The 25,434-nt window shown below is 51.2% G+C and overlaps 2 protein-coding genes across 2 annotated transcripts in view; one reads left to right on the top strand and one right to left on the bottom strand.

The window, feature by feature from the left end:
* The first annotated feature begins 9,863 nt into the window (after positions 1-9,863).
* Positions 9,864-12,426, top strand: ppil1 (peptidylprolyl isomerase (cyclophilin)-like 1). Its single transcript, XM_084463894.1, has 4 exons — positions 9,864-10,039; positions 10,562-10,716; positions 11,705-11,773; positions 12,155-12,426. The coding sequence occupies exons 1-4, from the start codon at positions 9,984-9,986 to the stop codon at positions 12,373-12,375; spliced, it is 501 nt and encodes a 166-aa protein (XP_084320020.1). The 5' UTR covers positions 9,864-9,983; the 3' UTR covers positions 12,376-12,426.
* Positions 12,427-12,746: 320 nt separating this feature from the next.
* The window catches only part of slc6a11a (solute carrier family 6 member 11a), a 31,182-nt gene continuing 18,494 nt past the window's right edge, over positions 12,747-25,434 (bottom strand). The window contains exons 10-15 of the mRNA XM_084464017.1: positions 22,809-22,921; positions 21,945-22,082; positions 20,252-20,354; positions 16,989-17,089; positions 14,464-14,634; positions 12,747-13,823 (exon numbers count right to left, since the gene is read on the bottom strand). Of these exons, the coding sequence (XP_084320143.1) occupies positions 13,668-13,823; positions 14,464-14,634; positions 16,989-17,089; positions 20,252-20,354; positions 21,945-22,082; positions 22,809-22,921 (782 nt within the window). The 3' untranslated portion in view covers positions 12,747-13,667. The remainder of the gene's footprint in view (positions 13,824-14,463; positions 14,635-16,988; positions 17,090-20,251; positions 20,355-21,944; positions 22,083-22,808; positions 22,922-25,434) is intronic.

Below are 25,434 nucleotides of genomic sequence, written 5' to 3'. Positions count from 1 at the left end.
GGAGGCGGCGGAGGGAGGCGGTCCGCTCCGCCTCCGCCTCCCTCCGCCGCCGCGCGATGACCTCAGCCGCCGCGAGCCGCCGCCGCGCGCCCCCCCCGCCCCCCCCCCCAGTGGGCACAGCTGAGCACGTGCCCCGGGCAACGTTCTATAGAAATGTATTGAAATATAAATATAGTGTATATAGAAACATTGACGTGTGTTGAATCACACCCTCCACAGACAGACCTTGTGGCCTTGTGCGCCGGGCCTCCCAGAGCTGCGACCTCCCAAGGACATCTGTTGGTGTTATTCACTTAGCGCACATGACCCGTTTATGACCTAGGCTGCCCTTCAAGGGCCCACACCTATTGACGGGCTCAGTGCATGTGCAATGTGCAGTAGTGTAGATTGTATTTGTTAAAAGTGTTACAAAGTTGATTTAAATTCGCTATAACCTTAATGATGTATTTGAAATAGTCTTTAATTGTGCATGGTACTTGAATGAATTGTTAACCTCCTAACCTATTTAATCTATTTACGTAGTTCAAAACCAGTCTTTGTGGATTTCGGTGGCAGGAACCATTAATTGTGTAATTCGTTCAGTTGTATTTGTAGGCCTATCTCATGAAATACGTTTTTAAACGCTAATCCGACAAATAGAAAAACACAACGACAATAGCAAATGGTAAGAACAACGGGAAAACAGAAACCACAGTGACATCCGAAATGTGTAGGCTATGCGTCAAGCATGATGTGTGACTAGTCCTACTACTGCGGAAGCTCCCCCCGCCACAGTCGGCCTACGGTTGCCTTGACGAGGGCGTTCTCAGAAGGCTTTGTGCCTAGGGTTAGTTAGGCTAACCCTAACCCTAACTCTAAACATGTGTGGACGGTGGCTGGTGGGAGCCTCACCTGGCCCCACTCCTCTGGTGCGGCTGCACACGGCCGTTCGTTAAGCAATCAACGTACCGCCTGTAGACATTGATGGGTGGTGACGGCTGGTCTAACCTGTATGGTACAGGTTAGGGTTAGGGTTTAACCTGTATAGTACAGGTTAGGGTTAGGGTTTAACCTCTATAGTACAGGTTAGGGTTAGGGTTTAACCTGTATAGTACAGGTTAGGGTTAGGGTTTAACCTGTATAGTACAGGTTAGGGTTTGATGGGCAAAATAGCCTAACGAGCACATCACATGACATGTACATTACGAATATAGTTAACTCTTGTTCTGACCTAACGAACACATCACATGTACATTACGAATATAGTTAACTCTTGTTCTGACCTAACGAACACATGACATGTACATTACGAATATAGTTAACTCTTGTTCTGACCTAACGAACACATCACATGTACATTACGAACATAGTCAGCTGTTTCTTCAGGTCAAGGCCTGAGCCGGAGGCCGCATGTCCCGACTAGGGGAGACGCTGGAGACTCATACAATGCACCACACATTCGCAAGAACAGGAGTCAGTCTGCTGATAACATTCGGCCACAACTCAGGGTCAAGATACCCCTCGAGAAGCCCTCGCAGCTGGTCAGGAGAAACACAGGAGACACTCATAAAGACATCAGAGCCCGGAGGCTCACGGTCAAGCTAAACATCCAGAAACACACACACCTCGAAACGCACACACCTCGTGGGGAGGGAAAATACAGCATAAGACTGCATCACACAGGAACTACTTTACTCAATAAATCCGAGGCTCTCGTGCTGACAGACTTTATTACCTCTCCGTCTCATTTTATCTGGTCAAGTAACTAGACAGACTGTTTTTCCCAACAGGTTTAACCTGTATAGTACAGGTTAGGGTTAGGGTTTAACCTGTATAGTACAGGTTAGGGTTTAACCTGTATAGTACAGGTTAGGGTTAGGGTTTAACCTGTATAGTACAGGTTAGGGTTAGGGTTTAACCTGTATAGTACAGGTTAGAGTTTAACCTGTATAGTACAGGTTAGGGTTAGGGTTTAACCTGTATAGTACAGGTTAGGGTTAGGGTTTAACCTGTATAGTACAGGTTAGGGTTAGGGTTTAACCTGTATAGTACAGGTTAACCTGTATAGTAGGGTTAGGGTTTAACCTGTATAGTACAGGTTAACCTGTATAGTACAGGTTAGGGTTAGGGTTTAACCTGTATAGTACAGGTTAAACCAGCCGTCACCACACACACTAAGGAAGAGGTCTCTGGCAGCAGGCGCACATCCTGCTGGGTGTCATAAAACTCAACGTGGCAATAAAGCGGTTCCAACAGCGCCCCCCCGCGGCCGCTTTGGAGCCCAGTACAAGCTACGGGGAGTGTTGCCGCCACCTAGGGGTGTGTAGCATGGACATTTATTTGCCACACCAAGTAGTTAGTTACGTGAGAGTAAGCACCCTTAATCAGAGGTGAAGAAGGGCCGGTCATGCCTTCGCCAGAGTAGGATTCGTATTTGAGGTTCCAAGTGCAGCGGACATCTCATAAGTAGTGATATGAACGTTTGGATGATTGACCGTCAACACTATCATGGTTAACTTACAGCGCTGGCAACACGTTATGCCTTCATGACCCTTGGAGGTAAAAAAAAAAATCATAGAATACTTTTCCTGGTTCAGACCAGATGCCTCCACCGAATTGACTACGGGTTGGTTGCAGTTGCAATTCTTAGTAGAATATCAAACTGTGAAATCACCCCTTAACCACTTTGTCCACTTATCTATAGCTGCTGTATTCCTTTATCAGTGACACCTCTAATGCAAAGTGAACAATATGTAGGCCTATGTATAAAACAACAGAAACTGACACAAACAACCTAGAAACAACAGAAAACCAGTAAAAAGACAGTAAAACGTGAGAGGCATTTTTACACTGTGTTGGAGGAGAGAAAAACTCAAAGAAGTGATTTTCACCTGGAAAAAAAAACGACTATGGATGGCACAGACTGATCTTTGAGTGCATTCTATCAAAATCGGTTCAGCTCATCCTTTTCTGTAGCAGACTTTTTCTATGAAAGATTGTGTTCCTCAAATTGACATTGAAAGTATGGATGAACTCGACAAGCAGTCATGCGCTTAACATTTGATAAATCTCCCTGACAGTCTGACAGCTGGCTTCTACAGACTACCCTACCTATAACTCGCTGCTCACTACCCTTACCTATAACTCGTAGCTCACTACCCTTACCTATAACTCGTAGCTCACTACCCTTACCTCACTACCCTTACCTATAACTCGCTGCTCACTACCCTTACCTATAACTCGCTGCTCACTACCCTTACCTATAACTCACTGCTCACTACCCTTACCTATAACTCGTAGCTCACTACCCTTACCTATAACTCGTAGCTCACTCCCCAGGGCCGTTTCTGGCTCTAGGCTGACGACGCGGTTCATAGGGTCCCCACCAGGGGGCCCTAGCGGCCATTTCTGCCCTTTAAAAATGAATAAATAATAATCATTCTTTTTGCTAAATTAAAACAACCAGTCTCTCTTGGTAGCACAGTGTGTTGAGTGTTGACAGCATCTATGTACTCCAATTTCTTTATCTTTTTAAAATAAATGTATGAACTTTAGAAATCTATAAACTTTATTATTCAGATGCTGCAATGGGTAAGGGTGTGTTATCTATATATATATATATATATATATATAATGTGTTATATATATATATATATGTAGTTTTAAAGGGATGCTGGCAGCTGGCCAATAGAGAGCCAGCTCTCTGCCCTCCCTGATGGAAAGTGTTATCGGAGTAATACTTTTAAAATCGATGTATTTTTAAATCAACAATAATTATATATAAGTAAGTGTGTGTTGAAATACACAATGACGCGTAATATATAAATTCTGAATATGTTTTGTGATAAAATGGCCCTGCCCCCCCCCCTCTCTCAACATCTCTTCTGGGCGATCGAGTATACAATACACTTCCCCGTCAGGCAGCCAACTGCTGACACATTGGCACATAGCAACATAAGGTAAGCCAATCAGTGTCCTCAGATGTTATGCCTCAGGGTGATTTACCCACGGCCCTGAGCCAGCCCCCCCCCCACCCCCCCATAGTTTCCCAAAATAGCCCCCCCCCCCCCCCCCCCCCCCAAGTACATTTTGCATAGGGCCCCCCCATAAGGCCCTGTCACCAACGATAAGCATGAAACAAGGCATGACTACAGTCCTATCAAACCCAGAGTGAAACACAGCTAGGTGCGTCTCTTGCACAGATCCGCTGGATCCCAATGCTGGATCAATACGTGGATCAGTGGGTTTAGTGTGGAGTCTGGGTAATATAACCTCCATTCTGCATTTGATTACACAGTGTGACACAATGAGCTACACGTTTGAGTCCCCCCCCACCGCCCAGTTATTGTGTTTGTATCCATATGCACTTGTTCACGACCTACGGCCGTCATTTCATTTTCTGTAACGCATGAACACAATATTCTGAACAACCCCCGTAAGTGATTGATTCTTGGTCCCATAATAGGAGCGGGACTCTGTGATGAGGAACATTACTGTACTGTACACACTGTAAGCACAGTTCACGTTACGTGTTAATGGGTTCTATGTAAAGTGTAAATTACAAAAACCCAAATGAGGATTTATCACCTTAATAGTGCATTTCAGTTTTACAAATGTACTAATATAAAGATAAATAATTTAGCCGGCTTTTACTCCAAACCATAGCGCACTCATTGCCATAGTGACGTAACATAAACTAGGTTCCCTGGCTGGGAGATAGTGAAAGATATTCTCAGCTATTCTAAGGTGCGTAGTTACAGACTAGTGTGTTCTGATTAGTGAATGATCAACCTCACCGCTAGATGCCACTAAATTATACACACGGCTCCTTCAAAAGTCATGAACAGATTATAGATGCTGTAGTTAAGACGTGAAGCTCTAAACAGACACGGGGACGTCTGCGCTCCTGCTTGGAGTGCTCAGTGTGACGCTAGCCGAATGTACCAAACCAAAAGAAACTGAACCAGCTGCCTGCTGCCTCCCTCCATACGTTTCTCTATCATTGAATAGTGTTGCATTCACACACCTGTAATTGACAGGCAAGACGGATTCCCCAAACCAATCAGGGAAGAGATGCCCTGATTGGTCAGGAATAAGCCTGGAGCTTTCTGTCTAACGGAATAGGCTCATCAAGTGGTGGATAGATAAGCATAAAAGTTGTTCCAGTTCACTGAGTCGGCTGCCGGACTGATCTGGCCATCATACTAGGTGGACACGCCCACTTGTGTGGTCACTATGTCACTGGGCGGGGCTGATTTTGAAATGGCTTGTAATGGCTGATCCCATTCATACCTGGTGGTCAAATAGGAGGCCTTTCTGGTTTCAACTTTCCGCCTGAAAGTCATGTGACGATGCCAATCTGATTGGCAGGAGATGCTCATAGGCCTTGGTCTCCAGAGCCTGTTCAATAGACCTCTGAAGAATAAGTCCCGCCTCCGAGGCTCCGGTTCCCTCGGTCAAATGTCTATGGGGAACGACACGGGTTTATGAATGATCGTACATAACAAACTCTGTGCCCTACTCTTTTTGGATTGTCGGTGCCATTAAAGTAGCATTAATAATCGTTTACTACTTTAACGGCACCGACAATCCAAAAACACAGTCGAAACTAGATGTAAAAAGTGTGTAGTTCAAAACGTGACGCAGCTTTTACTTCTCCACCACCTACAGAGTTTGTTATGTACGATCATTCATAAACCCCGTGTTATTGCCCATAGACATTTGACCGAGGGAACCGGAGCCTCGGAGGCGGGCCTTATCCTTCAGGGGGCTATACCCTTGGGACGGGTGGTGACTGTCAGCTCATCTCCTGCCACCTGGAGGTCTGGGCTCCCAGTGAGGCGGGTCCAGGCCTGGTGGTCCTGGAGGTCTTCCAGTGAGGCGGGTCCAGGCCTGGTGGTCCTGGAGGTCTTCCAGGGAGGCGGGTCCAGGCCTGCCGGTGGTCCTGGTCACATTGATCCTCAATGACAGCCCAGACGGATAACATAACACATGGACGTGTTGAAACGGATCTTCTCCCAACACAATAATTATGGAATAATTCTTGTACTCTTTGGGTGAGCAGTAGGGTTTATAAAAGTAACATGGCAGAGGTTTTACACCACAAAATGTATCGCAAATCAACCCTGAAACATAACCCTGCATTTCACAGTGTGTATATGCCACATGCTTCATTGCATAGCTATGTAAAGACCCTGCGGCAAATCATTTGGGAAGTACTTCCATTTTAAATATTTGATTGTGTATATCCAGCTGCTCTACATCTGGTTAAATCTACAACTGAATTCATGCTATAACTGGAGATAAAGGAATGTGCCTTGGTAATCCTGAACAAAGCTTTATAGAGTTTGGCATCTGGTGCGATGTAGAGGTCAGGGTTATCAGGAAACGTGAACTGTGGATCATGCTTTCCATTCAAACCAAATCTCATCACTGTAAGCTTAGCAACAACCTCCTTGATCAGTTCAAGAGCTGGTGGAAGGGAAAAACACATCAGTATATACGGTTATAAAGAGTACATCACAGAGATAAGATAAAAAACATGTTTCCGAATTCGGAGCCGCATCAATTCTTTACGATGTGCTGTTGAAGAAAATTGGACTTTGGCAACTGCTTCCAATATCTATCATATTTACATTCCAAACTCCGAATTTGAAACGCTTTCTAGGATGTTTGGGGCAAAGCACCAACAGCTTCTTCTTGATGCCGTTCTTCAGGCTGTGGTCGCCCTCAGCTCCACGAGCGGCGCCTCCTTGAAGCGGCTCCAGCGACCGGCGGATCACGACGCCGTAGATCACGTTATAACGTGATCAACGTTATAACGTGATCACATTATAACGTTGATCACGTTATAACGTTGATCACGTTATAACGTTGATCACGTCAAATGGAAGGAAGGGATCGACGAGAACGTATGTGCAGGACATAAGCCTTGAATCGGTTAAGATTGTATTGTGTGTTTTACAACAAGGCAACGATGACCTCAAGAGCGACCATCCACTTCCGAAATTGTACGAAATTAAGATTAAGATATAAGATTTCTATTTATATCTATATATAAGTTATACAAATTGGCAGGCTAGTAGAACTCGTGAATTGAGTTAGGGATAACAAGGATGGGCCAGAATGAACTATAGGTGACATACTTAACAGGCATGAAACTTGTTATACATGTACCATTCGTCATGATGAACAGCTTTCAGAGTCTGGCCCATATCAGATCATTAAAGCGGTGGTCACTGGTGCAGTGACTGCCCTGTGAGGCGGTTTTGGTGAATAGAATTCTGTGGTGCTCCTGGTTCACTCTGTTCTAGAGGAGGAGGAGGTGCTCCTGGTTCACTCTGTTCTAGAGGAGGAGGAGGTGGTGCTGCTGGTTCACTCTGTTCTAGAGGAGGAGGAGGTGCTCCTGGTTCACTCTGTTCTAGAGGAGGAGGTGGTGCTCCTGGTTCACTCTGTTCTAGTGGAGGAGGAGGTGCTCCTGGTTCACTCTGTTCTAGTGGAGGAGGAGGTGCTCCTGGTTCACTCTGTTCTAGAGGAGGAGGAGGTGCTCCTGGTTCACTCTGTTCTAGTGGAGGAGGAGGTGCTCCTGGTTCACTCTGTTCTAGTGGAGGAGGAGGTGCTCCTGGTTCACTCTGTTCTAGAGGAGGAGGAGGTGCTCCTGGTTCACTCTGTTCTAGAGGAGGAGGAGGTGCTCCTGGTTCACTCTGCTCTAGAGGAGGAGGAGGTGCTCCTGGTTCACTCTGTTCTAGAGGAGGAGGAGGTGCTCCTGGTTCACTCTGTTCTAGAGGAGGAGGAGGTGCTCCTGGTTCACTCTGCTCTAGAGGAGGAGGAGGTGCTCCTGGTTCACTCTGTTCTAGTGGAGGAGGAGGTGCTCCTGGTTCACTCTGTTCTAGAGGAGGAGGAGGTGCTCCTGGTTCACTCTGTTCTAGAGGAGGAGGAGGTGCTCCTGGTTCACTCTGTTCTAGAGGAGGAGGAGGTGCTCCTGGTTCACTCTGTTCTAGTGGAGGAGGAGGTGCTCCTGGTTCACTCTGTTCTAGTGGAGGAGGAGGTGCTCCTGGTTCACTCTGTTCTAGAGGAGGAGGAGGTGCTCCTGGTTCACTCTGTTCTAGAGGAGGAGGAGGTGCTCCTGGTTCACTCTGTTCTAGAGGAGGAGGAGGTGCTCCTGGTTCACTCTGTTCTAGAGGAGGAGGTGCTCCTGGTTCACTCTGCTCTAGAGGAGGAGGAGGTGCTCCTGGTTCACTCTGTTCTAGAGGAGGAGGAGGTGCTCCTGGTTCACTCTGTTCTAGTGGAGGAGGAGGTGCTCCTGGTTCACTCTGTTCTAGAGGAGGAGGTGCTCCTGGTTCACTCTGTTCTAGAGGAGGAGGAGGTGCTCCTGGTTCACTCTGTTCTAGTGGAGGAGGAGGTGCTCCTGGTTCACTCTGTTCTAGAGGAGGAGGAGGTGCTCCTGGTTCACTCTGCTCTAGAGGAGGAGGAGGTGCTCCTGGTTCACTCTGCTCTAGAGGAGGAGGAGGTGCTCCTGGTTCACTCTGCTCTAGAGGAGGAGGAGGTGCTCCTGGTTCACTCTGTTCTAGAGGAGGAGGAGGTGCTCCTGGTTCACTCTGTTCTAGAGGAGGAGGAGGTGCTCCTGGTTCACTCTGCTCTAGAGGAGGAGGAGGTGGGCGGGGAGGAACGACATCATTTTGTCGTTAAACGTAGTGACGCAGTACGTTTACATGCACAGCTTAATCCGATTAAAGCCATAGTTTGACTATGCTCCGCAATTGGACAACTGCAGTTGGTTTATTTTGTATTTTGAGTAGATGCTGTCATAGCCTGAGCTGTGCTGAGTTCTCCCCCTGTCTGTCTGCCACACCCCCTGTCTGTCTGCCACACCCCCTGTCTGTCTGCCACACCGCCTGTCTGTCTGCCACACCCCCTGTCTGTCTGCCACACCCCCTGTCTGTCTGCCACACCCCCTGTCTGTCTGCCACACCCCCTGTCTGTCTGCCACACCCCCTGTCTGTCTGCCACACCGCCTGTCTGTCTGCCACACCCCCTGTCTGTCTGCCACACCGCGCCTGTCTGTCTCTGTGCTGTGTCTGCATCAGCTCATCAACTCGCCTTCACATACACCTGCAGTGTACCCTTCAGTCGTCGCCAGGTAGTACTGTGAACCTCAGTGGTAAACACTCGTACCTGGCTCCAGTGTTTTATAACACTAGTCGTTTATCTCCTTCTGCCTGTAGTTCTGTTGATCAACACCTCCAGCCTGCCTGCTTCTCTCCCCTGCCTGCCCCCGGCCTCATCACCACTCCGCTCCTGGTTCACACTCCAACCCCAGCCTGCTTTGTGTTCTGCTCTGGGGTCCAGCGGCTGTCAAACCCTCACAGATGCATGTTACTTAATAGGAACCCATTAGTTCATTATTCATCAGTATTATTGCTGTACATTTAAATATCATATATATATAAAAATATAAATGTATTCATCCAGGGAAATCTGTGATTTAGCAGGAGGGTTGAACACTTTTGCAAAGCACTGCAAACACCCGAATGGTGTGACCCTAGAATCACCCCTGTGACGCTTGTAATGGTTTTACATTGTGTGTCCACTGGAGGGCGGTGGTGTAATGGTTTTACATTGTGTGACCACTGGAGGGCGGTGGTGTATTGGTTTTACATTGTGTGTCCACTGGAGGGCGGTGGTGTAATGGTTTTACATTGTGTGTCCACTGGAGGGCGGTGGTGTATTGGTTTTACATTGTGTGTCCACTGGAGGGCGGTGGTGTAATGGTTTTACATTGTGTGTCCACTGGAGGGCGGTGGTGTAATGGTTTTACATTGTGTGTCCACTGGAGGGCGGTGGTGAGGACCAGCTTCAGTTGTCGAGCCAACAGAAGAAGCAGAACATCAGGCTACTGCTGGCCGGCCGGTGATAGCTTCTGCAATCATCAACGTGTTCGTAAGAAGCCCCCTTTCCGAGAGAAGGTTCTGTCCGAGTCCCCTTCGGACCGGCTGCAGGCTGAGATGTCCGGGATCCCGCCCGACACGTGGCGGCCCCCCACCGTCACCATAGAGACCACGTACGTCCCGGCGGCGTGACGGATGCTAACCTCCTTAGCATTACAGTCACAGCGATGTGTTCATGTGAACAGTTCCTCCTGACGCCTTGGTGCAGTGGGGTGGTCTGTACCTCACGGGCTCCTGATCATAGATATATAGTGGATATATCATAGATATATAGTGTGTGTGTGTGTATATATATATGTGTTTCTGCTAGTGCGGCTTCATTTGAAGAAGCAAGGCGGGATCCGGTTAGAGGAGGCGGGATCCGGTCAGAGGAGGCGGGATCCGGTTAGAGGAACGGGTAACGGGTGGTGTCTCTCGTCGGCTCTCCGTGAGGTGACGGCCGGTGTCTCTTGTCGGCTCTCCGTGAGGTGACGGCCGGTGTCTCTTGTCGGCTCTCCGTGAGGTGACGGCTGGTGTCTCTTGTCGGCTCTCCGTGAGGTGACGGCCGGTGTCTCTTGTCGGCTCTCCGTGAGGTGACGGCTGGTGTCTCTTGTCGGCTCTCCGTGAGGTGACGGCCGGTGTCTCTTGTGTTTCAGGATGGGCGCCATAGTGCTGGAGCTGTACTGGAAGCACGCTCCGAAAACCTGCAAGAACTTCGCGGAGCTGGCGAAGAGAGGCTACTACAGCAACACGCGCTTCCACCGCATCATCAAGGACTTCATGGTGCAGGGGGGGGACCCCACCGGCACAGGTGACCTTAACTAGTCCCCGCAGGGGGCTGACCTTAACTAGTCTAACTGACACCCGCAGGGGGCTTACCTCAACTAGTCTAACTAACACCTGCAGGTAAATGCAGCAGATCAAATGATTTACTTTACATGTAACCCTTTACTACCTCATTACTCAATATTACTTATTACCACTGTCTTAGTTTCTTATTATTACTAACTTTATTTTATTTATTATTGTGATCTATGCCGTTACTTATTCTTTGACATATTTGTACTTTATCTTGTATTGTTGCTGTTGAGGAACCAAGTCTATTTACTCTTGTGTGCAATAAGAAATCTAAGTACTTATATGTAATAAAGTACTTCTGTCGTTCTAGGTGTATTTGTATTTTTATAAAATGCACGTTTGTTCTTTATTTGTTTATTTTGTTGGTACGGCGTGAGCAGTTTGTCTGCAGATAATTTGACTGTCAAAGAAGTCAGAAACGTGTGTAACAATGAATTGAGCTGTTGAGCGCTTTGCTGTGAATCATTGAACGTTGTTTGTACGCGGTTACCGTCATCCTACAGTATACCCACATCTCGCTGAGGTAAACAATCGACGGCTTCATGCTGGGTTGCTTGTAGGAAAGAACATCATGAGGTTAAAATGGATTTTACTGACTAACTCAACACGAGTCCTTTTCACACGCTTGTTCTCCTGAAACAGCATGGCTGTTCCGGAGTGTTCTCCTCTGTTCCGGAGTGTTCTCCTCTGTTCCGGAGTGTTCTCCTCTGTTCCGGAGTGTTCTCCTCTGTTCCGGAGTGTTCTCTGTTGACGGAGTGTTCTCTGTTGACTGAGTGTTCTCCTCTGTTCCGGAGTGTTCTCTGTTGACTGAGTGTTCTCCTCTGTTCCGGAGTGTTCTCTGTTGACTGAGTGTTCTCCTCTGTTCCGGAGTGTTCTCTGTTGACTGAGTGTTCTGTTGACGGAGTGTTCTCCTCCATTGACGGCCTTGTTCCTCTCTTCAGGGCGGGGCGGTGCCTCCATCTTTGGCAAACAGTTTGAAGACGAGATCCATTCGGAACTCAAGTTCTCAGGTAAGGCCTTCTCATTGGTTCTGCCGTCGTATTGTTTAATCTATTGGTACAGTGAAGGAGGTGAATTGGTCGAGGTTTCTCTGCATCACCACCTGTCGCTCTTTTAACACGATGGACACGCTCCGTTTTCACACAACGCACGAGTTCTGTTTGTGTTTGAGACTGGATCAGTAACTCTTACATCACCACCGCATCGGGCGCAGAAACAGCAGGCCCGACTTCCTGCGGTTCAGTCGTAACGCAAACTACAATTTGCAATAATTCTGAGCCACGAAAGATTATAGACTATAAATCCTTTCTGTTATAAATTTAAAATGTAGCGTCTTATATAAAAGGACACCCGCGCTGACCTCTTAATGCGTTGTGAATCTGCTCCTAAAGGGGCGGGGATCCTGGCCATGGCCAACGCCGGGCCCAACACCAACGGCAGCCAGTTCTTCCTCACGCTGGGAGAGACCCAGTGGTTGGACGGGAAGCACACCATCTTTGGGCGAGTGCGGCAAGGCATGGGCGTGGTCAACCGCATCGGAATGGTGGAGACGAACGCCCAGGACCGGCCCGCCGATGACATCAAGATCCTGAGGGCGGCCGTCACCGATTGAATGACTTTGTTTTCTACATTTTAAAAATACTGAAATAAATGTTTTTGTTTACATGCATGTGGATCCATGGTCAGACAGAGAGGTTGATGTGTGTGTGTGTGTGGTGGAGGGTAAGCAGCGTCAGTGTGTGGGCGTGTTCACAGAGGAGCCCAACATGGTGTGACTGACTGGTGAGCTGAGCGACGCCCGGACGCCGGTCAGGGCTGCTGGGTCCAGAGAGCCGGCCGGCGGGTACTTCATCATGTGGAGGCAGACAGCGGTCCTGATAAGGCCTCGTGTTAAAACCGGTCATGTGTCACTTGTGACATGCTGTGCATACCTGTGTTGTCACACATTGTAAAACAAAGTGTGTTTTACAAGCTCGACAGCAAGAGGATAAATTCACACAGTATATCTGAAGATATTTGGATAACCCGAACCATGTGACCATCACACACCGATGAACCAAACTTACTCTTTAATAAATAGAACTCAAACGGCATGACAGTTATTGGAAGGTTCACTAGTAACACACGTTAGTGTCTTGACCTGTAAGTGTAATGATACGTACCACGCCTCACTAGGGCTAACGGCTGTAGGGCTATCGGGGGTTCATCGATGGACATGCATGCGTAGGTTGAGGTTCTAACGCTAAACGTAGTTTAATCTAGTGTTTGACGACCGTTATCAAATCAGATGGATTAAGAATGTTGAATGTATTCTTTAACTTTTAGTTTTATTAAAGTTGTCCACCGAATGGTTCAATTCCAAACTGCCGACTCAAAAATGAAGGCAGTATGTTAGGAATGTCGGTGCAAGCATACAACTAAAACAACGAAAGCAACGAGGGTTGTAATTAAAGGAGGAACAGACCCTTCACCACTGACGTAAACAAGCTCATAAAGGACACACACAGCTCTGAAGGCGGGAACGCCCCTGGGAACCGTTCCTATCGTAGTGATAACGGACCGCTACAATCGATCCACATCACGGGGAACGCCTCCCAGCTCCAGAGCGTTTCATCACCTGACCGACAAAGCAACACACACCTAGCATCACCCGCTGCACTTGAGGTAAATCATGTATTTGTATCGATTCAGAAGTGAAAAAAGAAAAGACGGGAAGAGGTTTGTCTAGATAAACGACGGAGGTCCCAGCCCGGGGAGAAGCCTACGCCCAACACCCCGTCTCCCTTTAATACAACAGCGGCTTTTATCATAGGACTCTTATTGGTTCATTTCTAAAATGCATAGCTTACAAAATAAGGGCGTGCTTCCAGAGCGCGGGGGTGGGGTGGGGGGGGGGGGGGGGGGTCATACGGGCAGGTCTGCGTCCAGGGGCCCCAGCTCCCGGCCGCCGCCCCGGGGGCCCGGCAGCAGGTGGTTGTCCGGGTCCAGGGGGCACTGCTCCGACGACGAGCGCTTCTTGCCCGGGTTGTTGTTCTCAGGGACGCACAGCTGTTTGATTCTCTGGGGGGGCGATAAGACGGGCAGGGAAGGAAGCCCGTCAAACTCTTGGTGGTCAAAGGTCAAGGTCAGGTCTAGATGTTATTACAGTACATCCCTCCATGGTAGATGTTATTACAGTACATCCCTCCATGGTAGATGTTATTACAGTACATCCCTCCATGGTAGATGTTATTACAGTAAGTACATCCCTCCATGGTAGATGTTATTACAGTACATCCCTCCATGGTAGATGTTATTACAGTAAGTACATCCCTCCATGGTAGATGTTATTACAGTACATCCCTCCATGGTAGATGTTATTACAGTACATCCCACCATGGTAGATGTTATTACAGTACATCCCTCCATGGTAGATGTTATTACAGTACATCCCTCCATGGTAGATGTTATTACAGCACATCCCTCCATGGTAGATGTTATTACAGTACATCCCTCCATGGTAGATGTTATTACAGTACACCATCGCTGCCGCCTTGTGTGGCTTTGAAGATCTCAGATCATGCTTTTTTAGGGTTAATCGTTTCATTTGGTGGCGCTGCTAGGACAGGGTTACATGTCTGTACGTTAGAAACACCTCCTATATATCAGACTACATTTGAGTGGCGCTGGTCTACGGTACAGAGGGTCCAGGGGGACGTACCTGGACCAGGTGGCCCTTCATGGTGGACACTTTGAAGACCATCCAGAGCGGCACCAGGAACACGCAGAAGAGGCCCAGGCTCCAGCCCAGCGCGTAGGCCCAGTCCGGGTACACGTAGGTCTTGTTGAACTTCAGGGGCTGGTACATCAACACTGAGAAGATGAAGGTGCCCTAGGTCACAGCAAAACATCTCATGTTAGGAGGGAAAGGATTGAGTTAAAACCAACGCTGTAACCAACATGTTGCACTGTAACATGTTCAACAACTGCATGTGCCACGTACCGTTTGAAATCTCATTTGTATGAGGAATATTGTTTGTGATTCATGACTCTACAAATACAAAGCTCTGTTGTCTACAGATTTAGGAAGTGTCTGGAGGCTCCAGCGGTCCTCACTCCCTACCGGGGCCAGGGGCCAGGGGCCAGGGGGGGCCGGGGGCCAGGGGCCAGGGGCCAGGGGCCAGGGGGCAGGGGCCAGGGGGGGCCGGGGGCCAGGGGCCAGGGGGCCAGGGGCCAGGGGGCCAGGGGCCAGGGGGGGCCAGGGGCCAGGGGCCAGGGGGCAGGGGGCAGGGGGGGCCAGGGGCCAGGGGCCAGGGGGCCAGGGGGCAGGGGGCAGGGGGGGCCAGGGGCCAGGGGGCAGGGGCCAGGGGCCAGGGGCCAGGGGGGCAGGGGCCAGGGGCCAGGGGGGGCCGGGGGGCCAGGGGCCAGGGGCCAGGGGGCCAGGGGCCAGGGGGCAGGGGCCAGGGGGCCAGGGGCCAGGGGGCAGGGGCCAGGGGGGCAGGGGCCAGGGGCCAGGGGGGGCCGGGGGCCAGGGGGCCAGGGGCCAGGGGGGACCAGGGGGGCAGGGGCCGGGGGGCAGGGGCCAGGGGGCAGAGGGGGCCAGGGGGGGCCAGGGGCCAGGGGGCAGGGGGGGCCAGGGGGGGCCAGGGGGCCAGGGGGACCAGGGGGCCAGGGGGGGGGACCAGTGGGACCAGGGGGGACCAGTGGGACCAGCGGGGGGGACCAGTGGGACCAGGGGGGACCAGCGGGGGGGACCAGTGGGACCAGGGGGGACCAGCGGGGGGGACCAGGGGGACCAGGGGGGACCAGCGGGGGGGACCAGTGGGACCAGGGGGGACCAGTGGGACCAGTGGGACCAGGGGGGACCAGTGGGACCAGTGGGACCAGGGGGACCAGGGGGGACCAGCGGGGGGGACCAGTGGGACCAGGGGGGACCAGCGGGGGGGACCAGTGGGACCAGGGGGGACCAGTGGGACCAGTGGGACCAGGGGGGACCAGTGGGACCAGTGGGACCAGCGGGGGGGACCAGTGGGACCAGGGGGGGGGACCAGGGGGACCAGGGGGGACCAGGGGGGGGGACCAGTGGGACCAGGGGGACCAGTGGGACCAGGGGGGACCAGCGGGGGGGACCAGTGGGACCAGCGGGGGGGACCAGGGGGACCAGGGGGGACCAGCGGGGGGGACCAGGGGGGGGGACCAGTGGGACCAGGGGGGACCAGCGGGACCAGTGGGGACCAGCGGGGGGGACCAGTGGGGCCAGGGGGGGGGACCAGTGGGACCAGGGGGGACCAGTGGGACCAGCGGGGGGGACCAGTGGGACCAGGGGGGACCAGCGGGACCAGGGGGGACCAGCGGGACCAGTGGGACCAGCGGGACCAGGGGGACCAGGGGGGACCAGTGGGACCAGCGGGGGGGACCAGTGGGACCAGGGGGGACCAGCGGGGGGGACCAGTGGGACCAGCGGGGGGGACCAGTGGGACCAGGGGGGACCAGCGGGGGGGACCAGTGGGACCAGGGGGGACCAGCGGGGGGGACCAGGGGGACCAGGGGGGACCAGCGGGGGGGACCAGGGGGGGGGACCAGTGGGACCAGGGGGGACCAGCGGGACCAGTGGGGACCAGCGGGGGGGACCAGTGGGGCCAGGGGGGGGGACCAGTGGGACCAGGGGGGACCAGTGGGACCAGCGGGGGGGACCAGTGGGACCAGGGGGGACCAGCGGGACCAGGGGGGACCAGCGGGACCAGTGGGACCAGCGGGACCAGGGGGACCAGGGGGGACCAGTGGGACCAGCGGGGGGGACCAGTGGGACCAGGGGGGACCAGCGGGGGGGACCAGTGGGACCAGCGGGGGGGACCAGTGGGACCAGGGGGGACCAGCGGGGGGGACCAGTGGGACCAGGGGGGACCAGCGGGGGGGACCAGGGGGACCAGGGGGGACCAGCGGGGGGGACCAGGGGGGGGGACCAGTGGGACCAGGGGGGACCAGCGGGACCAGTGGGGACCAGCGGGGGGGACCAGGGGGGACCAGCGGGACCAGGGGGGACCAGCGGGGGGGACCAGGGGGACCAGGGGGGACCAGCGGGGGGGACCAGGGGGGGGGACCAGTGGGACCAGGGGGGACCAGCGGGACCAGTGGGGACCAGCGGGGGGGACCAGGGGGGACCAGCGGGACCAGGGGGGACCAGCGGGGGGGACCAGCGGGACCAGGGGGGACCAGCGGGGGGGACCAGGGGGGACCAGGGCTCACCAGGCAGACTGCAGGCGTCACATACAGCCAGCAGTACTTCATGAGCGGCCACGGGCGATAGCCGATCATGTCCTCAATGTCATCATAGAAGTTGTCAGCACCTGCAGAACAGCTTCAGGTTACACCACAGGTGGGGGCGCTTTGACTCATCAGCAGACACACAAAGCTCCGCTTGTCCTGAAGTGTATGAGCTGCTTTGGTTGTTGCTCAATAAAGTGGTTGAGATCTGATCGTGGGAAGCAGACACACACATGCACACACACGCAAATACACACACACGCGCACACACACACACGCACACGCACACGCACACGCACACGCACATGCACACGCACACACACACACACACACACATGCATACACATGCACACAAGCACACAAGCACATCATTTTTCTAGAACAGTACTTTTGCTTGCATTGCAAGCATTGCTTGGCAAGATGCTACTGGTCTAATGGACCCAGACCAGTAGATGCTACTGGTCTAATGGACCCAGACCAGTAGATGCTACTGGTCTAATGGACCCAGACCAGTAGATGCTACTGGTCTAATGGACCCAGACCAGTAGATGCTACTGGTCTAATGGACCCAGACCAGTAGATGCTACTGGTATACTGGGCCCAGACCAGTAGATGCTACTGGTATACTGGGCCCAGACCAGTAGATGCTACTGGTCTAATGGACCCAGACCAGTAGATGCTACTGGTCTAATGGGCCCAGACCAGTAGATGCTACTGGTCTAATGGGCCCAGACCAGTATATGTTACTGGTCTAATGGCCCATTAGACCAGTATATGTTACTGGTCTAATGGGCCCAGACCAGTATATGTTACTGGTATAATGGCCCATTAGACCAGTAGATGCTACTGGTATACTGGACCCAGACCAGTAGATGCTACTGGTCTAATGGGCCCAGACCAGTAGATGCTACTGGTATACTGGGCCCAGACCAGTAGATGCTACTGGTATACTGGGCCCAGACCAGTAGATGCTACTGGTATACTGGGCCCAGACCAGTAGATGCTACTGGTCTAATGGGCCCAGACCAGTAGGACGATAATGCGGAAGAGCTCCTAGCTTGAACTTTTTTAGCCACAGAAAAAGGAGGCGTCTAGTCATTGAACACAATATTCATTGTACCGCCACTTTACCACAAGACCATTGAAAGACCAGACGATATACAGATGACTCTCACTTCTGTATGCAGTGAACAACTTTACAAAGCCCCCTCAACACACACACGTACACCAGTGGCGGCTGGTGGTTTTTAATGTGAGGGAGGAAGGACTGCGCGCTTCGTTGCCATCGGCCTGCTTGCTCTGTTAGTGGCGCATGGTGGCATAAGTATGTGAGACTCAAGTGGTTTCAGGGTGTTTTGGTGAACTACGAAATAGCAGGGAGGGATAATTATGTGAAGAAAATACAAATCCACCAGTGGCAGCATTGCACTTTGAAAGCTGGTGGGCAGCATGTCTTGGACTACAAGGGCAGAAGGAAAGGATGCAAGGCCACTTAGTCAAATCAGGCCTACTCTTGATTTGTAAAACTAAATAAAAAAATCTGGGCCTATCATTGGGCCTATTTTTGCCCTCAATGACTGAAGCTATTGGTTGTAATTTGGGTGTTTATTTTCAGCTACAATTGTTTCAAGAAAAATTAAGACACCAATCAACAATCAAGACCAAAAGTGATGCCATTTAAAATGCATCATGCTCTGAATAAACATCCTTTCCACAATATCATCAATTTGCCTCAATATGTTTGAGGCAAATGTGGATGTTAATGGATGTTTCAGAATGTTGGTCGTGGTGTTAAGCCAAATAAGATTGAGGGACTTCATTTATAGATCAAGTCAATCCTCCTCGCTGTTTGTGTCAAAGATACCAGTGACCTGGTCATACCAAACGGGATATTTTTAAAGTACAGAATAACGGCGAGTGTATCTCCATGTTTTCGCCACCCTTTCAGACGGCTTGGTAACCCAACGGAGGAGTGTCGAAAAATAGGTAGACTCAGCGCGTTTATTTCGGGACATTGCCCAACTTTTGGCGGTGAAAGCCAATATGAGCGAACAGAGCCGCACTGCACCGCAACGAACAGCAGCGCCGCGCTCGGTGGAAACGAGGCGTACGACTGAGCGGGTTCGTTGGTTCCAGTAGTGCCCGAGAAATGAATGGGAGTCAATGGGGAGGACCGTCCTCCCCGCAGTAATATCCAATAGGCAATAGGGGGTGCTAATGTCCCTTTACCCAGGGAAACGAACATTACACGTACAAAGGCATTAAAGTAGTCATATTTAAGGGCATTAATTCATTACAGTAGTCTGGTTGAGTTCTGTTTGCATAGCGGATAGCACATTAGCACCGCCAGCGCATATCTGGAAGGCTACGGCAATAGTTTTAAAAGTTCTATATCACATTAGGTCAACATGGCAAGTGGAGCCCGAAATAATCCTCTCACTAAAGTACCACCAGCGACGTATTCTCACTAAAGTACCACCAGCGACGTATTCTCACTAAAGTACTACCCTCTACGTATTCTCACTAAAGTACCACCAGCTACGTATTCTCACTAAAGTACCGCCAGGTACGTATTCTCACTAAAGTACCACCAGGTACGTATTCTCACTAAAGTACCACCAGGTACGTATTCTCACTAAAGTACCACCAGGTACGTATTCTCACTAAAGTACCACCAGGTACGTATTCTCACTAAAGTACCACCAGCTACGTATTCTCACTAAAGTACCACCAGCTACGTATTCTCACTAAAGTACCACCAGGTACGTATTCTCACTAAAGTACCACCAGCGACGTATTCTCAGACAGAGCCACAACCAGTTATCTCACGGGTTGACCCTTCAGCAGGCTGTACTGCGTTACTAACCAGGTAACAGGTTGGCCCTGACGGCTGTACTACGTTACTAACCAGCTAACAGGTTGGCCCTGACCGCCCCCCTGCAGCAGGCTGTACTGCGTTGCTGCCTGACAGCGCCATGAGCACAGTGTCAGAAATGAGGAAGAAGAAAGGGGAAGCACGCTGACCTACACATCATAAACCTTATCACACCCAGCGGGGCACAGAGCGGTGTTGACTGAGGACCCGGTACACATCGGCTTTACGGGCTTTCCCACTGGAGAACTTTATAGAGACGGACATGTTTCTGTCCGTCTGAAACTAAGAAATACACAAATACTAAGAAATACACAAATTATTAACCTCAAAAATGGAAATAGTTAGTATCAATGACACAACGGGGACGCACCGTAGATCCAGCCGATGGCCACCGACTGGCAGACAGACAGCAGGAGGAGGTTGTTGCCACTACAGACGTAGTGATCAAAGAGCTGCAGGAAGTACAGGCCTCCCTGCAGAGAGACACACACACAGGCACATGCACACGCACACACACACGCACGCACGCACATGCACGCATGCACACGCACACACACGCACACACGCGCACGCACACACACACACACACACACACACACACATGCGCGCACACACACGCACTCACGCACATGCACACATGCGCGCACACACGCACGCACACACACACACACGCGCACACACGCACACACACACACGCGCACGCACACACACGCACACACAACTTGTGATGAGTCAAGAGTTGAAACAGGGTGAGGTGGCTGAAGGCAGGTGGACGGTGTGTGTGCGTGTGTGCGTGTGTGTGTGTGTGTGTGTGCGTGTGTGTGTGCGTTAGAGATGCGCGGTCGCGGATCGGGCCCTGATGACGTGAACATTTTTTTTATTTTAATTAAATTCGGGCGGGTGGCGGTTTTACCGATCAAATTAAAAATAAAAATATATATACATATACATTGTTTAGTATTGTTATATATTGTTACCTACATCCGAAAAAACGAGAACACTTTGAAATAGTCTAATTTTCATCAGGCAGTAATTTGGCCTGGTCGCGTGTACGCATGCTGCTCTGGTTACTGTCGGAGACGGCTGCACAGGCAGCCATCAAAGAGGGAGAACTAGAAACCAGCCGGTCTTTGTAGCCTACCAGTCGTTGTAGCCTACCAGTCGTTGTAGCCTACCAGTCGTTGTAGCCTACCAGTCATTGTAGCCTACCAGTCGTTGTAGCCTACCAGTCATTGTAGCCTACCAGTCGTTGTAGCCTACCAGTCGTTGTAGCCTACCAGTCGTTGTAGCCTACCACTCGTGGAATAAGGAGTTTCAAAGAGATGATGGAGTGATTTGACTCAGAAGTGGCATTGGTCAACGAGATGTTCACAACAAGTTCAACTTCTAGCTCTGAATAGTCTTGATTTGCAAGGCAAACAACAGTTGTGGGGTTGTTAATTATGTACCATTAAAAATGTGAACTTGCATGTTGCACTGTTGTGCGGCTGACTTGCAGCGAATATCGGAATTAATGGTCTGGAGCCGGCGTTTCTTTAACATGGAGGCTTTATAGCCTCAGCAGCGCCGCCCGTCGCCTGTAGACCTACAGACGGCCGGCGGGCGGCGGGCGGCGGGCGGTTTTGACCATTGGTCAAAAGCGTTGGTGCGGAGGGACGGAGGACGGATGATGCGTTTTGTGATTCGGTTACGGATGAAATAATAGCCCATCCGCGCATCTCTAGCGCGTGCGTGCGTGCGTATGCGTGTGCGTGCGTGCGTGCGTGCGTGCGTGCGTGCGTGCGTATGCGTGTGTGCGTGCGTGTGCGTATGCGTGCGTGCGTGCGTGCGTGCGTGCGTGCGTGCGTGCGTGCGTGCGTGTGCGTATGTGTGCGTGTGTGCGTGTGTGCGTGCGTGCGTGCGTGTGCGTATGTGTGCGTGTGTGCGTATGCGTGCGTGCGTGCGTGCGTGCGTGCGTGCGTGTGTGCGTATGCGTGCGTGCGTGCGTGTGTGCGTGTGTGCGTGCGTGCGTGCGTGCGTATGCGTGCGTGTGCGTGCGTGCGTGCGTGCGTGCGTGCGTGTACCTCGGTCACCAGCAGCAGCCCCAGCAGTAGACACACGCTGCAGATGCAGAAGAGCAGCAGCTCTCTCCGGAGGCCTCTCCGGAACACGCTGGGGAACATGTCCGTCACCGACGTCATCAGACACTCCAGGCTCACAAACTGACACACACAGGGCCGTCAATCACTGTCACCAGGAGCAGGGCTCGTCAATCACTGTCACCAGGAGCAGGGCTCGTCAATCTCAGAGAGGAGCGGGACAGACAGGAGTGAGACAGACAGGAGTGAGACAGAGAGGAGTGAGCCAGACAAGAGTGAGACAGAGTGGAGTGAGACAGAGGGGAGTGAGACAAGTGAGACAGACAGGAGTGAGACAGAGAGGAGCGGGACAGACAGGAGTGAGACAGAGAGGAGTGAGACAGAGAGGAGTGAGACAGAGGGGAGTGAGACAGACAGGAGTGAGACAGAGAGGAGTGAGACAGAGGGGAGTGAGACAGAGAGGAGTGAGACAGAGAGGAGTGAGACAGAGAGGAGTGAGACAGAGGAGTGAGACAGAGGAGTGAGACAGACAGGAGGGAGACAGAGGAGTGAGACATACAGGAGTGAGACATACAGGAGTGAGACAGAGAGGAATGAGACAGAGGAGTGAGACAGACAGGAGTGAGACAGAGAGGAATGAGACAGAGGAGTGAGACAGACAGGAGTGAGACAGACAGGAGTGAGGCAGACAGGAGTGAGGCAGACAGGAAGGTACGGCAGAGAGAGGGGAGGACACACAGCAAAGGACCAGGAATCAAACCCGGGTAGTGACCCACCCAGAGCTCCACCCAGAGCTCCACCCGCTGAGCCCCCCCAGCGTGTCTGGAGGAGGCTCCAGAAGCAGCTCACCTGAGTGTCCGCTCCCAGCAGGATGACCATGATGAAGAAGCACACGGACCACAGCTGGGGGAAGGGCATCAGGGCCACCGCCCGGGGGTAGGCGATGAACGCCAGCCCGGGTCCTGGGAGGGAGGGACACGTGATCACATGACGGAGGAGCGTTAAAGAGGACGACCGTCACTCAGCGTGCAGCGCTGGTCCACGTGGCGTGTAACTTCTGTTCTCTGCCGGGTCCGCCCACTCGTTTGCCCTTTAGGCAGTAGAGTAGAAAATATTGAATCAACTCTTACGCAACACATCATAGCTTTAGCCTTTTTGTCAGTCAAACGAATCATTTTGATTAGGGATGCACAATACCGATAACCGATAACTTTCAGCTCCTAAAGGCCGACACCAATAACCGATAACACACACACACACATATCCATACATAAGATCATGACCTAAGATCATGACGTAGTCGCTCAGACATCAGTAGAATCAACGGGGGGTTTAGGGGGGCGGGCTGCAAGGGGCGGGATATGACGTAGGGTCGAGGTTCACAGTACGGCTCCTGTCACTCAGGTGTGTTTTGGTCTGACCGCAGACAGCAACGGAGGCAGAAGGGGCAGAACTCCTCGCGATCATGTTAAATGTTGCTGCAGCGATGCATCATATATTCCACTGCATCCACAACATCCGCATCGATCGATGAAAGATCGGAGCATTGGAGTCACAGACAAATAGAAGAAACAACGAACAAGAAAGGCGTCGCAAACGACTGCGTTACCGGAGTAAGAGAGCGTATTTTTTGGCTTCATTTCACATCTAACAAACACTGGGACAAATGTAGTTGATTTCTGTGTTTAACTGAGAAAACAGGGAGTGGAAGGACGGGACCCTATAATGTTCAGCTAACTAGGGATGTCACGAGAACCGATACTTCGGTACCAAGTCGATACCAAAATTAAAAAAACGTGACGGTACTCGTTTTTCTTAGTACCGTAGGTACCGTAGGTACCGAGGACGCAATTCCTCTGGACGTCACGTGGGCAGCATATACACCTACACGGGAACATGGAAGACGGCAGCTGCAGCGAGTGCGACGGCTCCGCCTCGACTCGTCGATAAAAAGAATAACAAGAGTCGCGTCTGGAAGTACTTTGCGTTTGGAACGCTGCGCCGCGCGACTGTTTCAGACGGGACCCGTTTCAATGTTGCGCTTCTAAACACGCATGGTACGACTGCGTTCGGCATCACTTACATGATGTTGTTTTGATTGAAGATCGGCAGGTTGTAGTAGGTGCGGCGGTGAATGTGTGCGTGCGTGTGCGCGTGTGCGTGTGTGTTGCGAGCGTATGCAATTTCAAAGTAAACAAACCAACTCAAAGCCGATGCATGCATCCAAAATTATTCGTTCAAAACCAAATAAACAAATCAAAAACAGCGTTGCTTATTCGCTTCAAATACTTTTTCTTTTCAAAACTTGGTTAATTAATACGGCGCGGTACCGAGCAGTTGAAAACAATGTTGGCGTCTCCTGTGGCTGCCTTGCGCACCTGCGTTATATTACTTAATATTAGGTTGGAAGTTATGTTTTAAACCCCGCCATGCACGCAAGTGTAAACGCCAGCCGCATAGCTGCATGACTGCCTGCTTTCAGCGCGTATTATTATTTTTTAAATTATTATTACTTGAACACTACTGCCACTGTTCTTTTTTTGTAATGTTAATAGTGGTTTATTTTTATTAATTACTTGAAGGCTACATGCCAGTGCCACTGTTTTTTGGAATGTTTAAATGTTTTTAATAAATAAAGTACATGGGATTTATTGTTTTGTTTTTGACCGTGGTATCGAATTGGGTATCGAGAATCGTGGAATTTCACTGGTATTGGTATCGACTACTAAATTTCTGGTATCGTGACAAAGTACATGGGATTTATTGTTTTATTTTTGTTTTTTGCCGTGGTATCGAAATGGTATCGAGAATCGTGGATTTTCACTGGTATTGGTACCGACTTCTAAATATTTGGTATCGTGACATCCCTACAGCTAACTGGTGTCAACAATAAGTGTTATGCGAGTTAGCGCATGTGTGTGCGCGGGAGTGGCAGTGAGTGGACGAGCGAGGAGAGCGAGTGGTAGCGTGTGTCAGTTCAGTGAAGTAATGAACGGTTGTGTCTGTGCAAACGTGTAAAGTTAGTGAAACTGAGAATAAAGTACCCAGCCTGTCAATCATCGGCGGCCGCTTCATTCCGACCTATAAGCAGACCCACTGCCGTTACCCCCGAGAGAACATCGACCCTGGAGGGAACGTCTCCCCTGTGCTCCTCGACTACGGTCTGGGAGCCGACAGCAGGAAAGGTGTAACATAATAATAATTAAAGCTGCAAGCAGCATTTTACGGTGCCAAGCCTAATCCCGACCAATAAACCATTAAGACTCTGAAAGGCAATTAAAACCCTGACGCAGACCATAAGACCCTGACGAATACAATTAATAAATTTTTTGTTTGCATTCGGTTGACAACGCTGGAATAGCCTCAGCTTGGATCTGGTGATGGGCGAACAAACTTTCATGATGGTACGTCAAAAGGCTGAGAAGCTATGAGTCTTTAAAGTTTGCAATTGATCGCTTTAGCTCCCCCTATCGTC

Source organism: Micromesistius poutassou (assembly GCF_964030765.1).
Source record: "Micromesistius poutassou genome assembly, chromosome: 2".
In the NCBI taxonomy this organism is placed as follows: Eukaryota; Metazoa; Chordata; class Actinopteri; order Gadiformes; family Gadidae; genus Micromesistius; species Micromesistius poutassou.
Note: the sequence above shows the minus strand (reverse complement) of the source record. Positions and strands in the feature narration are given on the sequence as shown.